Genomic DNA, 27,627 nt, shown 5'->3' on the forward strand with positions numbered 1-27,627 from the left:
CAGGTTACCTATCTCCTTTCTGCCTTAATTTGAGGAATTAAGGGAACTCTAGAGATCCCTTAAAAAACACTGAAAGCCATACATTTTAAATGGCTTATTGTTGGTCATTTCATACTGGAAAAGTATAACATAGAAGTGCTGATCAAATCAATGAGTGTTCTTTAGAAATGGAAAAAAAAAACCCTGCTTTTTTATCAACAAATTTACGTTAGTATATTTTATCTTCATATCTTCAGCATCTCATTCAAGTGGAACAACAGGGAAATCTCATCTTTGTGTATGAGCTGTATGATATATGGGAAGACAAACAGAAAAACAAACAAAAAACAGCCTAGTTCAGTTTTTAATTCTAAACTTTGCAACTATAGCATAGTTATGAATTTAAGCATTTGCCATATCTCTATACCTAACCCTTGTCCCCTCCAACACACATACACTCAAAAGTGATTTAATTTTCTTGCATGTATTAGTGATCAAATAAATAATGAATAGAAGCATTTAGGTGTTATAATTGCTATTTCATCAGAGAAATGGTGAATTAGGATCATATTCTATGTACATATTTGTATATATGCTTATATATATGTCCATATGCATGTGGATATATGTTTAAACATGTATATATGGTATATATTTGTATACATATTACATATAGCATATACGTACATACAATCTGGATATGTGATTTCATTATTTCATTCTTGGTGAGAAAAAATCCTGGTATGAATGCAAGTTGGCACCTGTTCTGCAACTTACAGGCTTTTAGAGTTGCCTGGGATCAATAAGAATTTAACAATAATGATAATAATAAGCATACCATATGTAAGACTTTATGTTTTGCCAAGCTCTTTACATATCTTATTTCATTTTATCCTACTTTGGGAGGGAGGTGGTATTGTTACCACCATTTTACAGATGAGGAAACTGAGGCAGACAAAGGTTAGGTGACTTGCCCAGGGCCACACAACCATAAATGTTAAAGAGAAGATTTGAATACAGTTTTTCTTCACTCTGAGACTGACTCACTATCCACTATACCACAGTTTTGTTTTTCAAACACATATATACACATACATGTGCCCATTCCACGACTTCTTGTCTCATAGAATTTCCTATGTGATAACCAAAAATTGAATAATAGCTATAAAAGATAACTATAGAAGTTTTATTCATACATATCCATATGATTTTTCCAAGGCTCCATAGTGGAAAATCTTTCCACCAATACAAATCAGAACCTCACTAGGACTTAATAGATGGTCTTCAAAGCTTATGAGGAAAAAATTCACCAGACTGCATGGTTCTGATAAATGATCCTTTCAGAATTCAGATTGACTGGTCCTTGAATGACAGACCTACAGTACAGTGGTAGGTCATACTCAGGGCCTTTCTAGTTTTATCAGACTTTCCAGGGCTTAGCAGCAATACTCCTTGGTCCTTTTCATACCATGATGAGGTTTAAGAGTAGAACTTTCATGGAGAGATATAGTTGTATATCTAAAAGTGATAGAGATATATCTGCAACAGAAAATGAGACTAGAAAGCCATATATAAAAAAACAAAAACTGCCATCAAGAACATGTTAAATTACCTTTCCATAAATCTTATGGTCTAAAATTGCCCCTATTTCTTTGTATTTACTTTATATATCAAAATACATTCATGTGTTGTTTCCCCTAACAAAATATGAATTTACTTAGAGCTGGAACTATGCATTTTTGTATCCCTGGTGCCTAGAACAATGCCTGGCACAAATATTATCAAATTAAGTAATATTTGTAAAAAGAGCTTAATACAGCTCCTGGCACATAGTAAGTGCTTAATAATTGATTTTTCCCTTTCCCTCCACCTCCCGCCCCCCCAAAAAAGAAAAAAGAAATAAAAATCTATCACAATATAAGCATTTGTCACTATAAGTAGAAAGAAATTAAGCAATCAAAAAAAAAGGCAGTACAAAATAGAGCCTTAGTAACATTAGGAATAAGAAACCAAAGTTTCTGGTGATATTATTAGTGTAAGCAAATTATGAAACATTTGTTCAGATAGTGTTTATTCAAATTTGAATTTTGAGTGAGGATTGATTTAACTGAATTTATTTATGACTTAATGACTTCAACAACAAAAATCATGTAGATTTTGATCTTTTTTTCTTACTATAATGAAAATAAAATAATTCTCTGAAAAAAGTTTTCAATGATAATTTTAATAAAAGAAGGAGAAATATTTGAACTCAGGAATTTAATGCAGGAATTCTCTGCTAATGGATCCTTTTGGTCCTTTTCCACTTTCCCCATCTAGTAAAAATAGTTTAAATGCACATAAAAGTGAAAGTGACTTGAGAGGCAATATCTACTTAGGGACCCCTGAGTCCCCAGTGTGACAAAGTTTATCAGATGAGTTTTTGATGTACATATTATCTAGAATTGAAAGGTTACCCATGTTTCTTCAGTTAAATACATAAAATAGTCAGGATTCATTCAATTTATCAGCTTTTAAACAGTCCAAGAAAAATTAAAGTCATATGCAATTTTAAAAAAGAATCTATATTGCATCTCCATTGTCATAAAGTTGATAGCCACAACTCTGTAAAAATATATGTGTACTTTTTAACCTATAATATTATTAACAAAAAAATAACTTCACCTGTCACCATTCCAAGTCACCTGTAAATTCTTTTGTCCTAAAAAAGACAATGTGTTCTAATTTGAGAACAAACCTGGTAAAATAAACCATTGGTCATTTGTAGATAGGACTATTGTGTGTGAACAGTATGACAATGCATAGATAGTTATGGCAATATATGTTCATAACCTCAAGGACTTGCGATCCTATGTTCATTGCCCCATACGTCGCTCTATTTTAAACTCTCTCCACTTGTACCATCCTATCATTGCCTATCAGCAAATGCTTTCTGAATGTGCCTATCAGTGGAATAAATGCATTTTGATATCCACATCATATATAGAATTGACTGTACCTTAGAGCCAAGGTGGGTTCATTATACAGAGTAGCTAGTGATCTGGGACAGGAATCATTCAAATTTACGAAGTAGTTAACAGGAGAGAGAATAGATGCAAAAGCCTCTATGACACAGCATGTGACCAAAAACAACAGCAGGTGTGACCATATGGCAATCAAAGTAAACTCGACATTTTGCCACACTGCCTTCCAGGAGATAGTAAAACTCAGAATACTGAGAGAAAAGCAATTTACTTTGTATATTTAAATTTTTCCCTCTTCATCCACTCAACTCAGACAAGGAACAAGCTTCTTATCCCTGCTGAACTTCTTGGCAGATGTTTATGCTTTTTGAAGTCACAATACAATCTTAAGCCTATTGTACAAAACAAAATTTTCAAAGAATTCCCTTGAAAATGAAAATAATATTCTCAAGTGCAATGCCAATTTCATGATCTGCAGAAAGCCATACAAAAAAAAAGTGAAGTTAGCAATTTTGTTTCAGAATAAAACATTAGGTAAGCTAAGTAATATCCTCACTAAATAAAAGTGCAGACTTTTAAGTATAGGGACTTTATTTTAGTCAAACAATCGATAACCTGAAAGGACCTATTTTAAAAATATAAAAACTTCCTAGTTGGGTGAAAAAATTACTAAATAAAAGTGAAATATTACACACACACACATACACACAATTCTTGATTTATAAGTAGGTTGTCTTCCCATTTGCTAATTGGTTGTTTGGAGGCTAGAAATTTTTTTTCCCAAAATTTTATAAAGTATTGGGGCAGCTAGGTGGCACAGTGGATAGAGCACCTGCCCTGAAGTTGGGAGGACCTGAGTTCAAATCCGGCCTCAAACCATACACTTGACACTTACTAGCTGTATGACCCTGGGCAAGTCACTTAACCACAATTGCCTGAAGAAAAAAAAAGATTAAAAAAATTTTATAAAGTATGTATATGTTTCCAGCTTAACTGATTTAGCCTATAATGCAGCTGAACTGATTGTTTGGAGGCTAGAAATTTTTTTCCTAAAATAATATAAAGTATGAATATGTTTTTAGCTTCACTGTTTTAGCCTATAATGCAGCTGAATTGAACTTATAATGATATTCTTTAGCACTACCCTTAGACCTGTATATTTCTATGGTTCCCCTACATAAAGGGTTGGGCTTTGAGGAAATAATCTTGCAGCCTTCCTATTTTCAAAGAGAGAATGGATATTTCACTACAACTGTGGAGGCTAACCCATTAGCTTGTGGTGAGAAAGGGGCATAGTAGTAACAGGCAGATAGAATCAGAGAACCTCCAAGTTGGAAGCAAATGTGGAGACCATCCATTCTGATCACTACATGAAGCATACCACCTACAACACCCTTGACATAAATGCTCACTCAGCAACTGCTCGAAGGTGAGATCTTAGAAGGCAACCCATTCTGGACTTCTACAAGCAGGCCTACATTCTGCTGTGGTAGAAACAATCCCCCATACAGATGAGGTCATATATGTGCTGATATATTAAAGGGAGAAGTAATTGATAGGGAATTCTTTCCTTCCGAGATCTTCCATTGTTCTAAGTCCTCAAGCAGAACAAGACTATATCCCCTATTTCACATGATAGCCTTCAAATACTCGAAAACAGCAATTATGCACTCCCATTCCCCCAAGTCTTTTTCTTCTATAGGTTCAATAAACTCACTTCATAAGATCATAAATTTGGAGGTGAAAGGGACCTCAGAGATCGTATAATCCTGCACACTCTTTTAGCAGATATAGAAACTGAAACCCTGCAAGATTAAATGATTTGCACAAGCTAAAAGTAGCTTACTCAATTCTGTACTCGGCATGCTTTCCACTCTGCTATACTGCCTCTCCTTTCCTTTGACTAGTCTTCATATGACCTGGATTTGAATCCCTTCACCATCTGGTTTTTCCTTCCCTTGGTACAATCCAGCTCATCAGGGTTCTTCCAACAATGTATTTCAATAACTGAATCCAATTTTCCAATTGTGGTCCAACCACATGTAGCTCCATCTCCTCCTCCATAGCTGAGGTGGTAACTGGTCTTCCATTCATTATGAAAAGAGATTGAGCAAAGCATGTCTTATTCTTAAGGACCCCTGGAGAAGAGGCAGGCAACATGTACAATGGAAAGAGCATTGGAACTAGAATCAGAGGATTTGTTCAAAACACATTTCTGTCACTACATGGACAACATTGGGCATGTTATTTAATTATTTGGGGCTTCAGTTTTTTTATTTGTAAAATGAGAGGATTGAAATGAATATCTTTTAATCTCCCTTCCAACTCAAAATTTGTGATACCCCTTTCTGGTTCAGATCAACCATCCATATGCAGAAGACTTTTGTAAATCATAGCATCATAAAACCAGAGTGAATCTTAGTAATTGCCTGGTCTAAAGCTCTTATTTTATAGATATAGAAACTGAGGCATGAAGAGGTATCTGAAATTAGGGATCTATAATTAGCTGCAGCTCAAAAGAAAACAGGCTGCCTAGTATGAAGTATGTTTATTGGAAAATCAATCATTATGGAAAGTGTTGTTTGAAATTCTTATACAGAAGCTTAAAAAAACAACACATACACAGGTCTGCCTATTTACATAAATTTAGAGCTGTTATCTTTAGTGGTGGTTTGATTACTCTTTTTTTCCTTCAAACGAGTTATTATGTTTGTAGTGATAAACCTGACCTTGATCTATATGTATAGATATGCTTAGGTAGATATGTGTAAGCAGTAAGGTCATTAACAAATTGAATTTATAGGCCTCTTATTTTCACCATGTCAGTGGGTTCAGGGGCCATGAAGTTTTCCAATACTGTGGTTTTTATAAACTGATGCATTAAAAACCAAATACAATCATGTGTTGACTAAATGGAAACTAGATTCCTTTCTTAGTTGTTATTGTATGATCTAAAAATATGATTTTTATATACTACCACATCACTTGGTTTTAGACAAAAAATGTTTTATTTTTTATAGTTTTATAATTACAGCAGTACTGAACACTTGGTGTTTTTTTTCCTGTTGAGCTCACTTGCCAGACTACTAATTAATGTTTACCATTGTAGTTGTTTACTCTTTTAATTATGCCTGCAAACATGGCACAATTACAAATAATGCAAGATATTATTATTTCTAGCATCATGTAATTTGCCAAAATTTACATTCATCTGTCTCATAACAAGTTTCTTCCATTTTGTCTTCCTGTCATGCTGAAGAATGAAAATGTAATTTCCCAGAGGCTTTTAGAATTGGGGGTGTATTAAACGTAGCTGAAATTAAGTGATTAATAATTTAGTTTTAGGTCATGAATCAATTTCATGTGATGCTGAAGATCATTTGCAGCCCTAGCTGCATTAAGTGGTAACAATGTACTTTTTAGACTAAAAAGCTCTGAAAGGTTGACTGCCCAACCTAATTAAACTACAATCTTATGCTCCCAAATTATTTCCTTTTGTACTGAATTTTCTCAGATCTTCTTGACAGAAAAATGCCACCCCACCTGACAGCTGATAGACAGGCTATGTAGTACCATAATTGGAGAGAAATGGATAGCTTAAGGCTACAAGATCTAATGCTGTATTTGACTTTTTTGGGGGAAAGGGTGGGGTTAAGTTTTCTATGACAGACACAAAGGGCCTTAGCAACTAAGTCCAATACCATTTTTTTTTCCTTGCTTCCTCCAGAGGTAATTATATAACTCCATCAATAGTGCTGTCAGAAATTGGGCACATAATTCAACATTTAAATGAACAAGCAATGTAATATTTCCTGTCTCCCAATGGAATACTTTGCAGCTCACATTCTTCTCTGTCACCCGTTCACTCTTGATATATGTCCCATGTGTAGTCCTTGAATGCCTCCTGTCCCTTGTGTTTCATTACAGATGTTGGCTCCGGCTTGACACCTACTTCATTTGGAGCTTTATAGGACCAGCGACCTTGATAATTATGGTAAGAACTCCTAATTAACTACTCCATCTCCCAGGTCAAGAAAGAAAACTTTTACTGTTCTCTTACTGTGTATCTTTAATTTACATAGATTAATTTGGGGGAAAGCATGTACTTGTTTGACCCCACCTAATTCAAGCAATTAGACACTCATTATGGGATATTCTTTGCATTATAAAATACTTGATCAAATCCTTTGGGAGAAGAAAACATGCAGCTGAAACAGTGTGCACAGCCCTGTGGACTTTTAGGAAACCAGGCTAGAAAAGCTATTCTATCCAAGACACGGGGGGAAAAAAGCTAGTTTGTATTTTGATCCAAGAATACTTTTCATTTCTGTACTTTAAAGCATGAAACAATTCAAATTTGTATCACCAAGACAATTGGCATGATTAATAAAATCATACTCAAAAGTTGAGGAGAGGAAAAAAGGAGAAATCTTTATTTTTTTATTTCACATAGATTAAAGTCAATGAATTTCATGATTAATGCCACTTAATGTCTATACAGCAAAAAAGTGATGTAAGGAAAAGAAGAAATGAATCAAACTTGATTTAGCTTTTTTTCTTCTTCTTCATGGATTGTTGAAGTATTATGAATATTGATAGGTACAGAAGCACCCAAAGCTACTTGACTTACACTATAGGTGAGTTTAAAAGGAAAAGAGAAATTCAAAATGTGATTGTCTCTCTAGGTCACATGTATCTGTGATATGAGAAATTAGACAAGGATTTTAGGAGTTTTTAAAATGCATTTCTGCATATTCTACTGAGCCTTCTGGATCTAAGAATTTCAGCGATTGAGTATCTCTACTACCTTAGATAAATTCTGCCTGACACTAGAAACTAACATGACTTTTACAATCCTGGAATACCAACTGTTCTGGAATGTGCTCAGGTTTTTAGCATTTAGGGGTAATGCAGTATTTGAAAATTTAACCTGTGACAATCATTTTGGGAATATCATCAGTGCAGATTTGATAAGAAACATGTATTAACTTTTATTTTAAAGTATACTCCACAGAGAAACAAAAGAGCTGTGCAATGTTTTGTTTTGTTTTTAATTTACAACCAATTTGGACCACTTCTTTTGACATCATGACTGGTTCTCTATTTATGTGTAGTTGGCCCCAAAGTGATGTCTAACTCAGTGGTATTCCAATTCCCCTAACTGGCTTCTTGCCTTGACTAAAATACTTGGTAATCATCTGTGATTCAATCTCTTTAAAACTAGTGAGAGCTAGTTTCCCACAGCAACTCATCTGTTACAGAGAGTAGACTTACTTCTTCTCTACTCCAGTTCTGCTATATAACTCAACCTTTTATATTCCAGCTTAATGTAATCTTCCTTGGGATTGCTTTATATAAGATGTTTCATCATACTGCCATATTGAAACCTGAATCCGGCTGTCTTGATAACATCAAGTAAGTGATTTTTCCCTTCCTTTTCTTTGGTCTGCTCATATAGAACTGTCTCTTTTTGCCCTGAATATTGCTATGTACCTCAACAAGAAAGGAAAGGGTAATGTATTGTCTTTATGGAATACTGCTTAAGTGGCTCATTCTGACTGAGAATAAGTAGGATGAAACTTTATCTTATAAGGGACTTTCTTTGCCTCCTAAACACTTATTTGCAGCATTGTTATTTTCAGATTTCTCTTTGTAAGCAAAACTAAGATAATTTTGCTTTTGTTTAAAAGAGCAATAAATAAATTCAAAATAGTTTGAGATTTTAATTGGTCATTTAGTGTTAATATCTGTACCCTTTGGGAAAAAGAGAATGACTTGAGTTTATAATGAACTACAATTATTTCTTACTTGTTATTTGGTTAGTTATATTAGTTCTCTCTGAGTATCTATCCACTTAGCCAACATATACTGCACATTCACTTACTGCGTTCAAAATATGGGTGAATTTTGTTAAACTTCTCTAATGGCAGTGTGCCAAGAGGTCCTAGGGTGGTTCATATTCTGCAAGAAAAGGACCATACTGATAGTCTAATGTTAACTATTCCACATTAAAACAAGTGATTGCTTTTTTAATATAGATCAAAATTGTCCTTTGAGAAATTGCCAGCAGAAGTTTTTTTTAAGGCTCTGGAACTTAAATAGAGTTCTTCCCTGCAGAGGAGTGAGATGTTATGCCCCTCTTTTGACCAAAAATAAAAAAAAAAAAACGAAACAGACAGACATATTGGTGCAACATTCTGCAGTGATTTAAAAGAGGCAATTGCACAATTTCTCTCACACACAGATGTTGGTTTAATTACAAACAAGGCACAGTGCAGGAGTCTGTAAAGAACAGGGGAGATCAGTTCCCTGCCTCTTTGGGGGCTATAATTATGTTCTCATGCAACTGAGCAGGTGTAAACCACTTTAGGTCACCACCACCCCTTTCTCCCAAGCATTCTTCTTTCTTTTACTTTACTTCTTTCTATAACTGCTTTTCCCTATTATGTGCATGGTTTGTGGACCAGAGCAGGTGCTTAATAAATGCTTGCTGAATTGAATTGACTGTTTCCATTTATCCCACTTTACCAAAGCTTGAAGTCACGGACAGGTAGGTGTATGTAGCTGGGGGTGATGAGAGAGAGGGGAGTGAAAAGGGCTAAGTTAGAGGGGGAGGGGGAATGGCAGGGTTGTTATCAAGGAAAGGTTCTGATTTTCTACATTTTTTTTCATTCACCTCTAACACTGACTAGACCACTTAACAGCAGTTTTCAGGTCTGCCTAAGAGTCTCAGAAATACTACATTTGTAAGATAAAGATTAAAATTTTAAAAGAGCAACAATTTTTTTATCAGAGAAATTATTTTATTTTACAGAAGTGTAACTATGTAATGAAAGAATACACATCCTATTTTCAGTATCATAATTGCCTAATAGATTTTGGTTTGTTTTATCATGTTGAGAATAAATGATTTCTAAAGAATACATGTTTTCTTTTCACAGAGCAATTATACATAAGCCCTAATAAAAGAAATTGCAAAAATCACAGATATTTAGCCTGTCATGTGTTTACCTTTACCAGTTCGTAACATGGACATCCAGAAATATGCAAATACTTTATCTTTGGTGGCTCCCAAACTTTTCTGCCTATTTTAACATCAAAAAATGTTGAGGATCCCCACACAATAGTAGTGATATCAAAGGATCCATCTACTGAGAAAATAGATATTTCTAGCCATGCTGGCACACAACTGTAATCCCTACTTCTGGAGAAGACTAAGGTTAGTGGATCACTTGAGCTAGGGAGTACTAAATTTCAGTAGACTATGAGTTGAAGGCTACCAGGCTGTCTAAGGAGAGGCAGACTAGCCCCTGCTAGAAATGAGAGCAGGTCAGAAATTCTGTGTTGACTAGCAGTGGAACTGGACCATAAGTAGCTATAGTATTGACACACAGGGAGAATCATTCTCTCAAAAGGAAAAGAAAGACAATATATACTGAGAAAAAGCTACTATGAACTTACTATTCTTTACATGAAGTTGCATTTTATTAATCACATTTGTTTCTGTGTACATTTAAAAGATAGTAATGTATACATATAAGACAAAGTTTTTCTCTCAACAGAAGGTATATCTGCTAAATAAAATGTATCAGTTACACATAGATTCACAAACCCCTTACTATAACTCCGTCTCAGGAACCTCTTCCCTCAGCAAGTGGTATGGGGCTCTCCATATTGGGAAACATTACTTTAAATATGTGTATATTATGTCACAAAAATGCTAATTAAAATCAGAGGAAAGTTAGGTGAATGTGATTATCTTCCCGGTAATTTCAGCAAGTATAAGAAATATTACAATAATTTGTGACATGTGAGTAACATGGATACAATGGGTCACTCATTTGTTCAAAGATTATTTTGAGAGTGAAGAAACACTGTCCTAACATTAGCATAACATTTTCATGTTTTCTATTATTGTTCCTTACTAAGTAATGTCCCTTCTTAATCATTAATGAATGAATAAATATGATGCCCTCTGGATGAAATTTATTAACATAGTGTATTGCATACACATATGTATGTGTGTGTACATACATATGTTGCTTGCTTACATATATACTACAGCTGAATTCACCACTTCACTTACCCTTCTGGAAGACAATGATTATGGTAGAATATCCTTATTGAGTCAAAAAAGCAAAGTTACTTAAGAAAAATTATAATTGGGCAAAACTAGCAATTATTTTCTGTGAGTAATCCTTTATACTTATTTTTACTAACTTGGTTAAATTCACCAGGAAATTGTTCAACAGGTTATTTCAATAATTTTATCATATTTTATAGTTCCCTAATATATGTGTGTCTGAACAGTATTATATTCATTAGATTTGGTTACAATATTTTCAAAATACAATTAAAATATCATGTACATGTTGTTTATATTATTCAAAAACCTCACCTTCCCCAGTCTTGCTATATTAAAATAATGTCTCTCCTAATTTCATTGTTCTGCATCACATAAAAAACTGTGATAGTTTAACTTCTAATTTACTTCATTTTATGGAAAAAACTACCAATGTCTTTGTCGAATGACATATTCACTATGTTAAAAATCAACTTGAAATTCCATTTTGCATTACAGTTTTCATGTACATTTTTTTTTTAGTGAGAATGCACTCATGATATTGATCTTGGGAAAATTTAGCAACAACAAAACATTTGTTCACTTTTTACTTATTAACTCGTGTCTAGGGCAATCACCTATCTTTTCAAGTTTTACCTATATCTTCAACTTTGTTGAAATGTGTTAAAATTACAGAATTTGAAAGCATATATTGGCTTTTTTAAAAAATCAAATAATGACAGACAATCAAAATCAAACAAAGATATATTTTATAATGTAATAAATTTTGATACCGGTCATCTCCTTTAAAAATCAATGTAGAACATGCAGAGAAATTGGAAGTATGAAGCAATTGAGTTGAAACATAAGTCCTATTTCATTAAAAAATGAACTTTTATAAGAAAAAAGAGAAAAGAAAAGAGCAAATGACCCCCAAAAAACAAAATAACACTGTTGAACGAGCTTGTATACATTCCCAGCCCTTTAGAAATGTGAACCAGATTGTGACAGATCTTTAATGGGAGGCAAAGGAATTTGAATTTTACCAGTTATGTAAAGAGTAGTCTGAGAATAGTGTTTAAGGACATGAGTTATATAAGATTTATGCCTTAGAAAAAATTTTCTTGCAATAATATAAAGATAGGATTGAAAAGAAAGATGAAAAAGTCAGGAAAGCAGTAGACAACTGTCATAGTTTGAGCATCTGGTGAAATGAGGCCTTTTATTGTCATTCAATCAGTTAACAATTATTAAACTTATTATATTCCAGACCCTGTACCTTGTTAATGATCATAGCATGTGCAGGGAGTGAGGACTGGATAAGAGAGATTTTATGGAGGGATAATTGAAAGAACTTGGCAACTGATTGAATGTGGAAGCAAAAAAGAGAGAAGAGTCAAAGATAACACCAAGTCTTGGAAATGGGAGACCTGGTAAATGCTGATGTCTTAATAGTCAAGTCAAAAGGAGGAATAGGTGTCAAGGGTGAAATGACAACTTCAATTTTGTGATATGTTGAGTTTAGGGTACCTAGTGGATGTATCCAGTTGAAAATTAATTATAGGCAATTGGAGATGTAGTTCTTCTGCTCAGAAGTCAGAGCTAGAGATATAAATCTATGATGCAATTGAATAAATGTAATGGTTGAAGTTGTGAGAGTGAGTGCAGTGCCAAAGGAAAGAGTATAGGGAAAGAAAAGAGGGCCAAAAATAGTGCCTTAGGGAAAACTTACATTAGATACTGGAGGAGGAGGGAGAATACAGACAAAGATGAAGATATGGTTAGAAAGGTAAAATGAAAACCAATTGATCAAGTATTGTGTCTCTGAAGTAAAGAGAAGAGAAATGGGAGAACAGGGGGTAAAAAATCTGCATGAGACAGACCAATTCTGTTAGATAAATGATAATATCCAATTGCATTTTTTAATTTCCCCTCTAAGCAAAGTTCTAAGCAAAGCACATTCACCCTGTCCATTATTGTTTCTGTAATCTCCAGCTGGATTGAAAAGGTTGATAGTCACAAATATGCCTATACAATTACAAATATGACACTTGTCCAAGCTATTTAAAATAAAAGTATCAAAGGCTTTTGTTAGATGACTATAATAAATCTTTGTCACTATTTTTCAATTGATTTGCTGAATATGGGTAAAGGGTTCAATCCCATTAGGGCTCACTTTTTTCAGGACAAAAATAGCTTTAAATATCACTTTTCTTTCAAAAACATTGTGAGGCACGTAGTACAGTAGAATTTTCATGCCTAATATAAAGATTATGAAATCACAGCTTAAAGATGTTGTTTCTTGACTGAAATTGCATAGCTATTAAGTGGTAACAGAGATGATATTTGAACCTAAGTCTTCTTAGTTTGAGTCCATTGCTCATTCCATTATAACAGACCACTTCTTACTATTTGATAATAATAATGGAAAATTGCAGGATCTTAAAGTTAGACTTGGAAGGTTAAAGTCCATTAAGGCCAGTTAAACTCATAGGGAAGTTAAGTGACCTGCCCAGGGGCACATCATGATAATCTGAGGCAAAACATTCAAATTTAAGTCTTCTTGACTTTTAAGTCTGGTGCTATGTCTGCCATGCCACCTAGATAATTTGTGATTGCAAATTTTTTTCACATTTTTATTAATGATTTTTATATCAATCAGTCTGTCAGTATACACTTATTAAGCACCTACTATATGCCAAGAACTGAGCTAAGTGCTGATGATACAAAGAAGCACAGAAACATGGTCTCTGTGCTCAAGGGTCACACCTTCTATTGGAAAAGATAACATAAAAACAATTATGTAGATTTAAGATATATATACAGTTTAAATGGGGATAATCTCAGAGGAATGACACTTGGTGGGGAGGAGAAAGTGGGGAAAGGCATTGGGGAGAATACCAGATTATATCTCTTGCAGTAAGTAGGATTTCTGTAGTCTTGAAAGAGTCCAAGAAAGCCAATAAGCAGAGGTGAAGAGGGAAAACATTCTAGCAATGGTAGAAAAGGATTATCATATAGGAGAAATAGCAAGAAGTCCAGTGTTGCTAAATTGTAGAATACGGGGACGGGAATAAGGTATAAAAAGACTGGGACTAGAAAAGTAGGAAGGAACCAACTTATGAAGGACTTTAGAAGACAAACAGAGTATCTTTTTTTTTTTTTGATCCTGGAGGTAATGGAGAACCTTGGAGTTTGACTGAGTGATTTAAAACCTATAGGATGTCCAGTTCAAGACAGGCTGTTGGTGATATAAGACTAGAAATGAGGAGAGAGGTTAGGTGCAGATAGAGAGATCTGATCTCATCTACATAGAAATGTTAATTTTAGCTGAATAGATCACTATTGAGATGGAGTAAATGAAGAAGAGAGTGCACAACAGGGCCTTGAAGGCTACTCCTGGTTAATGGGCATGACCTGGAGGAAGACAGAGGAGACAGAGGAGGAATAGTCAGACAGGAAAAGAACCAAAAGAGAGAGAGGGAGTGCTGTTACAAGAAACAAGAAAGGAGTTTCCAGAGTACATCACAGGAGTGATATCCCAGTGTACATTTCTGTGACATTCCAGGAGTATATCACATTTCTAAATATATATTATTTCCCTTCCTTCAACTTAGCAAATTATTGCTTATAACAAAGATTAAAAAATAACAGAATAAAAAAATTCAGCAAAATTAGCCAACACATTTTGTCTGTCAGTATATGCAATATTCCATAGCTATAGTACAATAAATAAAGAGGGCAATGAAGGGAGAGAGGTGCACAGAAAATGCATTTGTAAAGTCCTGATTATAAATGGCTTTTGACAGTATTCAAAGAATTAAGTATACCTAGTGCTTTCAGATTCCAGGGTCAGCTCTCTGTTCATTTTGTCATGCTTTCTCTTGGTAAATATCAACAAGTTAATTAAAAGCAATGTGTTGTGTAATACTTAAAGTTTTATTGATTAATGTTTATCACAAAATCATCATATATAAGTGTTTGTGAATATTCATGATAGGCAATTACTAGTTCCCATGGAGCTCTTATTTTTATTTTAACTCGAAAGAAACATGACCAACTTCTAAGGGTCTCTGTAGTTGGTGCCTATATCTAGTTGTTATAAGAAAAAAAACCAGTTGTTTTGAAAAATGAATAATATTAGAGTTGACATGTCAAGAACACCTTAAAGTTTACAAAATAATTTCCATACATTATCTCATTTGATCCTAATAATATTGTGAGATCAGTAGTATAGGCATTATCACACATATTATTTCTAAATCTATATATAATTTTATATTAATAACTTTGCATAGATTATTTAATTTGATCATCCAACCAATCTTGAGAGATAGTTACCGTGGAATTATCATGGACATTTTGTAGTATTATCATAGATATTTTATAATAGGATAAAACCACTTGCTCAAGGTGCCATAACTAGAGAGTGTCGAAATAATCTTAACACCCAGGTATACCATGGCTCCAAATCTACTGTTCTTTCTACCATGTCACACCACCTCTCAAATGAAAGAATCATCAGTATTTTTAGGAATGGCATCGGATGGAGTTGAGATGTAAGGAACTTAGTGTCTATAGTGATGAGTGTGTCATTGACAGTTTCCCTACCTAAGTTCTTTCAAGTACCTCTTCCCCTTGGCAGAATTTTGTATTCAAGCTCTATCTCTTTATTTTGTTGTGTTTTCAAGCCTCTAGCACCCTGCTTTCTTAACTGTGGGGTGAACAAACACATTATAGGAACATTTAGTGAGGTTGAAAAAAATACCTTTTTCTCTGGTGTCCTTATTAATTCCTTAAGGCTAATCTTGCACAATCCCTCAGGCTTTCTTTTCACTTGTCAGGGTGCTAATGACAAGTAAATGATTTTGTTTGAATTAAGAATTACCAAAAAATCATATCTGGGGGATCATAGTAAAACTTAAACTGGCTCTATAATGAAAGAATTGTCTCCAGGGATGGCATGATTAATTAATCAAAAGCAATTTGTGCAGTCATTGTTGGGGGAGGGGGCAGGGAATCCTCAATAAGGTTAGATACCTGCCATATTTAAAGTTATGTGGGAATCTTAATATGCTTCCTGATGGCTTGGGGGAATGAATAAAAAATACTTCATCATAATAATAACTATAATAACTCATTCTGTTTCTTAAAGAAGGTAACCTTTACTCTGATGACTTTTTTTAAACTTGGTAATAAAGATAATTCTATTAGAATTCCTTTTAGTTAAATTTAAATTATTGTAATATTTATGGGCAGTTGTGAAAATCATGATGAAATATTTAGATAGCAAAATACAATTTCAAATAATAGAAAATGTGAACCCCAATTAAGGATTATTTTATATTCTAATTCTCTCTTGGTTTCACTTTCATTCTTATCTACATATTTAATGTTATTGCCAGTTTTGTAAGTTTTCTTAACTCTTCGTTCAGATCTCTTTGAAAATAAATAATTTGAACCTGTGTGAGTACAGTAAATAGATGTAGGAGTTGCATTTAGTGGAAATGTCCATCAAACTCATGTGAAAACTTCTACAAATTAGCCTTTAAAAAGTCTTAGGATTTCCTCATTCTTAATAATTTAGTTATTGATATCAGAGTGTTAGTTTGGATTACTAAAAAAGAAAATTAAATTTAAGGATATTATGGATGATTAAAATATTAATACTTACAAAAACCTTCAAGACTGACCAAATATCCAGATTTACTTGACTAATATGTTTGTTTTACTATAAAAGTATTGAAATTAAAATAAAAAAGCATTTATTCTTAGTCAGATACAGTATTTGAAAGATTACAATTATTCATAATAAACTGCTCCCCAATTGCAAAATAAAAAAAGTTTCTTCTTTTAAGTAATTTTTAACTCTGTCAAAGAGGTAATTTGCTAAATGGTCAGTCCCTTAGCTTTTGATATTTACTCACAACACAAGTAGCACAATCCCAAATAGTATTTAGTTTGTAGGATTTTGTCTTAAGATACCAAAACACATTTCTTGTATAAAATAAGAAAGTATCCATGTTCTGTGATCATCTTTTTCAACAGCTCCTTTTTTTTTTCTTTCCCACTAGTAGTAAAAGTTATTAGAAAAAGCTAGAAGAGATATGCCTTTAGAAATATTCCAAACCAGGCAGGCACTGGTTTGGTCCAAACAGCCTTACTTAGAGCCTTCAGGATCCCACCTTGATTTGATTCAGAATTTCTGGTCTTCTCCCAAAGTTATTTGTTGATTGCCTCCACTTCAGTACTTCCTTTCATTCCATTACACCACCAATATTAACAGTAGGAATTACACATCTGCCCCTATCTTCCTAGGGCATTGCAATTTGAGAACCATTCCTTTTTATGCTTTTCTGTCTTAATTTCTCCCTTTATTACTTTTAGGAACTAATTTAACTAATTTATTAGTGATATTTTACATATCACTATAGTTTATCTATTTAACATTTCACAAAATGAAACATAAAAATGTTTAATATAATGACTAGCTCAGGCATACTGCTAGTATAATACACTCAATCATGAAAGGAATGTGCACCAATAATCACTGATTCAAACAGCTGACACTGCCTTTTCCAAAAGAATTATTTATGTTACAAAAGTGGTAGTAGTAACCTAGAGTAATGTTGCTAGAACATAAAGCTAATGCAACATAGCTTTTTTTTTTCCTTAAATGTAAAATTATAAAAGTATATTAAATTGTTGAATTTCTTTAGTCTTTGAATAGTGGTTAGACTGTGAAATGCTTTCATTTCCCACATACTCAGTATGCACAGAATCACCCCAAATCAGGAAAAGCCCTCTAATCCCTGACTCTGTATAGCCAGAGATGCTCCATGTTCTGATTCATATCTATAGGATGAATTGTGCTAGATAATAGTAGTTATGAAGGACAGATATTAAATCCAGTGACTTAGTACAATATTTGAAAAGGGTAACTGAAATATAAAATTGTAGCAATTAAAGATTAAATGGATTGCTTTGTTGTCTATACCATGTTCATTTTTGGTTGAATAGTTTTCTTAATGTGATATCACTTTCATTTTCCTACCCTTTATAATATTGCAATGATTGCAAAAGAGTTGATTTGTGAGGTAAATGATAATCTTTCCATGGACAGGTGTCTTCCTTTAAAGCAATTCGCTCAATAATTATTGATCTCAGAAGATATTAAATACTCAAGGCCTTTCTCTGAAATCATTCATCAAGATTATTGACTTAAAAGGTCATATTTATATTTCATATAAATGATTGCAGGTACATAAATGTCTAAGAACTTCATTGAACCTTTATGATGCAATAAGTTAGAAATTTAAAGTGGTGTTATTAGTAACTCCACTGTGTAACTTTGTGAACTTAAAGTTATAAAAGAGATATTAGAAAGTTTTGACTATTATTATTATTTCCATACTTGTGAGTTCATCAGGGTAGGGAACTTCCAGTATGGAAATTTCCTCAAACAATGTAAATTGGCAACTTGTCTATAACCTCATGAGATAATAGATTTAGAGTTGGGAGAAAACCTTGATGTCATCTAGTCTTAATCCTGTATTTTACAACCAAGGCTCTGAGAAGTTAAGTGTCCTGACCAAAGTCACACAGTTTAATAACTAGGCAAGTCATCGAACTTTCCTGAGTACTTGTCTTAGAGACCTGCTTAAGGCACTGAGAAGATAAATAAGTTACTTCCCATGTTCTTAATTTTCAGAGGTAGGACTGAAGTCTTCCTTTCTGTAAGGTCATTCTCTATCCAACCTGCCACACTGCTGCTCTGCTGTTAATTACTAACAATTGGTCATTAATCATTTAATAAGTACCTTCTATGTGCCGGGCACTATACTAAGCATTAGCAGGAATTAGGAATATATGATGAGATTTTATGAAACACATCAACTTTTTTTTGTAACTTTGATATCAATGAAAAAACCAAAATATTATTTAATATTTTTCAGATTAAGCATTTTAAAAATGTTTTAGCAAAGTAGCTCAGTTCTTAAAAGCTATTGATTAACAAGTCTGGTCATCATATATAATGTGTGTCTTTTGTTCCTTTTACAGATGGTATAAGAAGCCACATTATATAGTGCATGCCCTACAGTAAAGCTATAAACTCTTCAAAAAACCAGAGTCCAGTTACAGCCATATTCGGTGGAAAGATTATCCTTCTGTCCCTTTCTATAACTGCAGGATTACAGAACCTTTGGTTATATGCTTTTAAAACACACATACACACACACACACACACACACACACACACACACACACACACACACAAATTTAAAAAGACCTTGGTTAACCCCAAAATTATTGCATCCTCATTTGTAAAGTTGTAACTTATACATAATGGTGTGAAACTCACAGATGTTATCCTGAGAAAAAAATTAATTAACTTTTCTGCCAGAACTATTATATATGCTTTCAGAATTTAAAATTCTGTCTCACTGAATGAAAAATTGGTATCCATGTAAATAAAAACAAATGAATAATTTTGGAAACTTTTTTAAGAAGACATCATCTTAGAGCCAAGGTGGTATAGCGAAAAGAGATCTGACCTTGAAGCCAGTTCAAATCCCATCTCCAAAACATACTGTCTACGTAACCCTTGGCAAGTCACAATGCTCTAAGCAACTTTGGTAAGTTAAGGCTCTAAGTTGCATAGGTGCCTATCAGTATTGATAAAAGGAGTTTGCTCATCTGGGTATTCCCTATAACAATGAAATCCAAGATGCAGGCCCTATCCCTGTTCCTTATCTATCTAGTCCAAGGCCCCTTCTGGATTGAAATCCTGTAAGTCTTTGTCCTATCCAAAAATATTTATGAAATACATATTAGGTACCTGGCAGAATTCTAGGTGCTTGTGGCTATCATTATAAAATTGAATCAACCTGTACTACCAAAGAGTTTATGTTTAATAGCATCTTTGACAGAATTTGATGCGCTGCATTTATAATCTTGCAAGATCAAAATTAAAGTGATCATTGAACTAGTTTTAGCTCACATACAAACAAAAGTAAGTTTACTGTCAATAAGAAGTATAATTTAATGAATGATTCACTACAGTCATGTTATGTAAAAGTACATTGAAATGTACACACACATTTATATATGTGTATATATATGTGTGTGTGTATATCTATACATATGTGTATATATACATGTGTGTACATATATACATACGTATATATACGTGTATGTATATATACGTATATATATGTATGTATTGCTAAATTTTCAGTTTTACTTCCGCCATTCTATGGGCTAGAGCAGGGATTGGCAAACTACAGCAGACAGCCAAATACATGCTGCTGTCTGGTTTTATACATCCAGTTAGCTAAGGCTGGATTTTAAGTATAACCAAATAATGTTTTAAAATGTAGAAACCATTCTTAGCTCCCATGGACCATAGTTTGTCAATCCTTGGTCTAAAGCTAGTTACTGAACCTTTCAGAGCTGCAGTGACTTCATCTATTAGATATTAGATTAGATAGTTTCTAAAGTTTCTTTCTATGTGCTATATATACCAAGCTCTGCCAGATTTTACCAAGCTAGAAAGGATTTGAGCAAGGGTCCTTTGATGGACTAGATGTCTATTGTGTGAGGACCAGTCTAATGACATTTGAAGAGGCTCCTCACCATCAGGGAATGAATTTCTTTTCAGCCACAGGGATTCCTAGATACCCTAAGATAGGAACATTTTTGTGTAGAGAAAGAGATCATCTGTATTTCAAATAGTTATTTAGAATGCCTGTGTGCAAATGAAAATTGGTTTCACTCAAAAATAGTGATAGCTTTCATATATTGAGTGCTTCAAAATTTTCAAAACATTTTCTTCACAGCATCAATACTGAGTGGCAGGCAATGTAATCATTATGGCTCACCTTTTAAGGATGAAGAAACCAGAATGGAAATTTTTAGGAACCCAAGAAGCTCATCACTCACCAATCTGGGATTTCACAGTAGCAACAAGGAGTCAATTAAGAGTGAAGCAAGTAGCTGTTTATCCCTGCTGGCTGAAGCAGAATGAAAGATGGACAGCCATCTACCCTGAGCATGCCATGGGTGTCTCCTTACATACAGATTTTTAGGGCAGCACTCATAAGCTAAACATAATTCAAAGTTACGTTGTATGAAACAAAGAGAAGAAAGATGGCTATTCATAAAACAGGCGGTTATACAAAAAGAATAGTATACTTGTTGGAGAAAAATGTGTATTCTTAGCTATAGGAGATAGATAAGGTAGATAAGGGGTTTATCATCTGAATATAGTTGATCTCACTTAAATCAAAGACATATGCCTTGTTGGGCCAGACAGGAAGGAGAACTTTCCCAAGATTCTGGAATGCTCCACCTGCAATAACTGTCTTTTGGTTTTGATAAGAAGTGAGAATGAAACACTGAAAGACATAGCTCACTTAGAACAAAACAACTGAAGACAGTGTGCATGGAGTTTATATAGGAGGGGGAAAGTCTTTGTCTATTTCTCCCACAAAACTGAGGTAAATTGACTTACCCAAGGTCACCTGGCTAATAAGTGTCAGAGCCTACATCCAAATAAAATCTTTGTGTATTTCAAGAGCCAAAGTCTTTGGAGCATAACTAGATATTCCAACATTAGTTCAGTTAAACTCATTCTCTTCACCGGCCCCTTCTATATAAGATTCCAAGACAGTGGAAGGCACAGTACTATCCCGAAGGACTCCTTGCCTTCAGTGTTTTAGAGTCATTAAACAAAACACTCCACGAAAGCATACCACACATTGTTTTGTTTTTTTGATATGTCACACTGGCACTTATACTGTCATCTCAAGAAAGTTACCTGCTGTCACCACTGGTGGGGAAGGGAGAAAGCAAAGTGAGAGAAATCCCTTCTTCTCCTCTCATAGTCTCTCATAGTCTAAAGGAAGTACTGGAAGAGTACCTCTAAAGATGACTATTTCTTTTTAGTTTCCTTATTTTGTTAGTGCCTCCTCTTGATTCTATGACCAGTTAGCTTTGAGGCAACTCCTGAGACTGTCAAGCAATCAGAAATTGGTATGTTATCTCAACAAAGTACAATTAAAGATTATTTCAGCAATTGACCAGACCACATACAATCCAATAAACATTTATTAAGCACATACTATGTGCCCAGTACTGAGTTAAAGACTGGGAATGCAATTAATAAAAAAGAAAGATAGACCCTCAAGGACCTTACAATTTAAAAAGGGAGAGAACAGAAAAAGGAAACAGGAAAGGCCAGAGTTGGGGTGGGGGGAGGGATAACCGAGGAACATCTTGTTCTATAGAGTTGAAACCAGACAGAGCAGTAGGTACAAAGTGGAGTGAGCCTAGAGTCCAGTTACAGCCCACTATAAAGGAAGGCATTGGGAGGAGTTTTGGTACCCTACCCTCCAGCCCACTAATCAGAGAGGGGAGGAGTTGTCAATCAAGGCTTAATTCAGCCACATGGTGGTGAGTTTGGAAGTGATTCTTACACTGGGAGGAGCATCTTGTTCAGTGGTTGAAATCAGGCTGAGCAGCAGATGCAAAGTGGAGTGATAATACCCCATTAAAAGGACCAGAGCACATTAGGAGCTCCATGGGGAGTGTTACAATCCAGGGAAGCTGGGACTTCTCCTATGACCCTTTTACCTATTCAATATTTCACATCTATATTCTTTCACCTCTGCAAAGAAGAGAAGTATGTTTTAATTTTTCTTCTGTGGAAACAAACTTGGCCATTATAATCAGATAATCTTTTTTCCCATTTTTGTTGCAGTTGTGAATCATTAAGCAAAGATCCAAACTAGAAAAAAAGACTCATTTGCTTAGAATGTAGAAAATATGAAGAATAAAGAATAATAGTGTGTGATATAAGCATTGAGAGAGTAGTTTGATAAAATTGGGAAAGTATGTTGGAAGCAGATTATGGATGGGGTCTTGAATTTCAATCTAAAAAGTTTGGACTTGATTTGGCAGAGAATGAAAGATACTAAAGGTATCTGAATGGCAGTGTGATTCAATCCTATCTATACGTTAGGAAGGCTTATTTGGTAGTAGTACTAAGACGCATTGGAGAAGGGAGGGAAACGTGAAGGAATAAGGGTGTTTAAGGAATTACTGCAATGGTGCAAAAGAGAAATGATGTTAAGTTAAACATATTCAAATGTACCTTAGAGTTAATTTCCCTTATCTGGGAGGAGTCATTCACTGCAATGGATGTTAAATGTTTATTCATTGAAATTAACTATGTCACTCCTATACTATTCAACAGACCTCCTAGTAGGCAGAATCAGAGATGTATCTTTGTAAACAATGTGGTGCCATTGTGAAGTAAGCTGATGTGAACTGATAATTAAGGTGCTATATGGCAGCTCCTTTAAAAATGTCCAACGCTTTGCTCTCCATTTCCTGTTGTTCTACTCTCTAATTACTGACTTGATCAGTTGTTTAAATTGATTAAAATCAATTGCTTATTAGCTAAGTACCTCTTAATGTATCAGTAATTGAAGCTCTGGACTTTAGAAGTGTTTGTTCAGAGGGTAGGCACATACTTGACTGCAGCAATCAGCCACTTCTGACCTTTTCTATCCAACCCTGCCGTGAAATCATTGACTAAAAATGTTTATTTTATAATAATATTAGAAGAATATAGCAACAAATCAAGTTAACATTAATCAAATAAAGTGAAGTATCAATACATACATTGAATAGAATACGCAAATTAATGGTAGCAAATAAATATAGTCTTTAAAAATAAATAATAATTAAAATAAAATTCCTTTTCATGAATTGAAAGAAGGGAAAAATCCAAGAATATAGTGAGGGAAACTGAAGCATCACAGTCACAATAAGTAGAAAGCTATGGAAGCAAGCCATCAATGCAGTCATAGTAGCATCATGTCCTGCCATATTAGCATCATAATGACAAATCTTAAATGTTTTGGTCTGAGAAGTCACAAAGAGGTTGAGTAGAACAATAGCACAGTTCATTTCACAAGCCCATTTCAGAGGACATGGTATTATAGAATTGACTACAGCTCACATAGCAAGAAGTAGGGGAGGGGCAAGTATATTTTGGATATAATGTTGTGGCTGTAGTTGTTGTGATGGTGGTGATGGTTTAGTCATTTTTAGTCATGTCCAACTCTCCATGAGCCCTTTTGAGGTTTCTTGGCAAAGATACTGGAGTGGTTTGCCATTTCCTACTCTAGCTCATTTTACAGATGAGAAAACTGAGGCAGCCAGGGTTAAGTGACTTGCCCAGGGTCAGACAACTAAGTGTTTGATTAATTTGATAAGCCCATTCCAAAGAAAATTGTATGGTTGAATTGATTACAGCTCATACAGCAAGAAGTAGGAGAGGTGCAAGTCTATTTTGTATGTAATGACTTCTCTTTTATTCTGCCATATATAGCTTATACTGATTGACAGTACAATGTGTGATAAGATTTTCTATTATTCGTGTTCAGGAACATACTTGACATCAGCAGCATGCCTATTACCAAATTCTGATGCCATTTCAAGATGGGTCTTGGTGCTTACATTTATGTAGGGTATGTGTATGCTTGTATGTATTGTGGGTATATTTACATATGTGAGTATAGATGCATTGCATGCATGTGTGTATATGTGGTAGTTAAAAGAATAAAAAATCTTAACTATTCTGGATAATATGATTATTGGCCATATCCCCTAATTTGTAGACAATGTCTTTTTGTGGTCCGGATATTGGATCATGGTACTGAAAAGCTGCTACGGAGGCCCTCAGCATGCTACTAATCTGCGCTTATGCAGCATCCAACATAGAAGCACAACTCTTTTTCTTAACCAGGTAGACTCATAACAGTGAACAGTTAGTTGACTTTTCTCTTTACTCCAGTGGGATAAAGTCAACCACTTTACTTTTTATTCTATGGCAGCATTCCAGGTTAAAGTCCACAGACTAGATATTGATCCCAGCCTATGTCAATATAGATTACACTTGATCTGAGCCAAAAGCCTGAACACAAGTGACAGCCCTTCAATATAAGACAGACAGTAGTGTGGCTTATGCAACTCTCTAGTAGGCTTTGTTTTAAAATCTTTATCTGACCCCTCTCTATCATAGTTTACTTTCTCCAGTCAGTTTTTCACAGATAAATGTCAATGTTAACTTTTGTTTAAGAAAAAAATATATGTATATATATACATATATATGTGTATATATCACAGATTTCTCACTTAACCTGTGAAGAAATTCATTGATGTAAGTGATTTAATTATGAGAGCATTCATTTGATTAGAAGGATGATTTGTAATGGTTTTAATTTTGCTACTGCCTTGTTGGTGATTTTATTTAAAAATCTAGTTATATTTTAGTTGTAGATATAACTATTTGGAATAACCTGTAGTTAAATATTTACTATATCTGACCTAGAAATATAATATTATTCAAGACAAGCTTTCCCAAAGACTAGTTGCTTTATTCATATAGTTACTCATTAGCTGTTTATTGAGTGCTCGCTATGTACAAGGCACAGTGCCTCGTACTATGAATCCAACACTTAGAGAAGCTGCCATCACTTTCTTTTCAGTGATTCTGGCATTAATTCAGAAAAGTGGTAGAAGCAAAGAAAGAACATGAAAATCATCAAACAAAATATTATACATCTTCCTTAGGACCATTCCCCCAATTCATTCTCAGTATTTTCATCCTTGATAGAAATACGAGAAGGGAACATGAAGGATCTTGCAAGCAATTTGTCTACTGTGTTTCACACCACTTCTTCAAAGTTGATGATTGACTGAAAGGCACAAAGACCCTACTATATACAAACACACACACACACACACACACACACATATACACACATATATATGTGTATATATATATATGTATATATAATTATAATACACACACAATGAATCAGTAGAGTGAAAGGCTTCCTTAAAGACCCTCCTCCAGCAAGATGTCCCCCAAGTAGATATTGAAATTATAAAAGATTTTTTGATTGATGAAATGGCAGTGATAAGTTTTTTTTTCCAGTGATCTGATTTTCAATATCAAGTAAGTTATGAAACAAGGAAATGTAACCTTCCTAAAGGTACTCAGTTGCCTCTCTCTTGGAGCTTATATGTCATAGAGTAAAAACAGAAGGACGCCCTGTATTGTGAAGTCCTCATTGTTTTCAGTGTATGGCAGGTGAAAGATGAAATACCTGAGGAAACAAAGGTTTGAGCTTCCAAGCATATAAGTTTAACAACCAATACATATGAACTGCATACCAAGTAAGGTCCAGGCCTTCCTTAGCTTGGCACTAGACCCTGAATACAGGGAAAGATAAATTTTATGCATTAAAAGAAAACAATTAACAAGATATAAACCAGGATACATTTTCTAAAAATGATTACAGATTTTCCAAGTTGGGAGACAAAAAAACAGATGCAATTCCCTAAAATCAGAAAAAAAAAGGGTGTTCTTCTCCCTGCCAAGTGTCTGTATTCAATGAAAGGACAAACAGCAAGCAATCGAGTAGTTTGGGGACAGTTTTCAGGTACAACATACGGGTTGCTTGAGATTGTATAATTATTAAGAAAACTCCTTGCATTTATCTTTGAATTTGAGTGGGTTTCTGGTCAATATAACCTAGGTCCTTAGTTAAGGGTCTCTAAGTAGCAGGGAGTTGTGCTCCAGCTTCTGAGCCACACAGGAGTAGGTTCAAACAATGCAATAGTTTTCTCACAAGAAAGAAACTGGACTAGACCCATAACTGATTAGAATAGGAACTGAGCTAGCTCTAGAATTGAATCACAAGATGGAGTCAGTGTGGTTCACTAAATTCCCATAATTCTCTCAGTGATATTCCATTGTATATATCAAGCCATAAACTACTAAAGAATTTCTTCAATTAAATGTATGACTATCCAAAAACAATCAGTCTAGCTATACATTTAGGAAAAACAAAATGGATGAAAAATGTGTATTTCCCAAACTATGATATGAAGCTATATTAATAGTCCAACTGTGCACCTATCTTAGATTGTCAATTCAGGTAGACCATGCTCAGAACAGAATAGGAAGAAGGGAGACAGCTATATTGCTAATGGGAAACAGCAAAGTGCTTTTAAAGGTCTTAAGCTGTGGTCCAACAAAAGCAACAACACAATGCCATTTTTCTACCACCAGTGTTGTTCTAGAACTATATGGATGGAAATCAAAGAACAACATATACTAGGAAGATTCACAATTGTTGATGAACCAAAGAGCAATGGAGAGACCCGTGAGGTTAAGTAGGCTGCAGAATATTATTAATGATGACTTACGTGTAAATGATTGCATGAATAATAATCATACAGGAAATGTATGATTAGAAAAGAAAATGGGTTGTTCACATAGTGAGAGTAAGGGATCACAGGTGAACAGTCTAAGTTTCACTGGTACCCAATGAATGTTTAAATATCTAGAAAATAGCCACCAATGTGGTTGGGTAAATACTCTGAGAAAAATTTACTGGGGGAGTGTGTGCAAGAATTGCATAAGATGGGAAAGCAAAAGTGTGTTGTTGTATCTGTGTTGTTACAAGGAGGACCAACATCACAGATGCACTGAAGTATTGAATTATGTATAACCTAACATTGTTATATGAGAAAGGGCTTGGT

At 34.3% G+C, this 27,627-nt stretch overlaps 1 protein-coding gene across 4 annotated transcripts in view; it reads left to right on the forward strand.

Annotated features, from left to right (window-relative positions):
* ADGRL3 (adhesion G protein-coupled receptor L3) overlaps positions 1–27,627 on the forward strand; it is a 601,096-nt gene that overhangs the window by 506,166 nt on the left and 67,303 nt on the right. For all 4 annotated transcript variants that reach the window (XM_027836482.1, XM_027836484.1, XM_027836486.1 and 1 more), the window contains 2 exons: positions 6,870–6,936; positions 8,266–8,357. In XM_027836482.1, coding sequence (XP_027692283.1) covers positions 6,870–6,936; positions 8,266–8,357 — 159 coding nt within the window. The remainder of the gene's footprint in view (positions 1–6,869; positions 6,937–8,265; positions 8,358–27,627) is intronic.

The sequence above is a fragment of the Vombatus ursinus genome, unplaced genomic scaffold (assembly GCF_900497805.2).
Source record: "Vombatus ursinus unplaced genomic scaffold, bare-nosed wombat genome assembly UNPS02014818.1, whole genome shotgun sequence".
Classification (NCBI taxonomy): Eukaryota; Metazoa; Chordata; class Mammalia; order Diprotodontia; family Vombatidae; genus Vombatus; species Vombatus ursinus.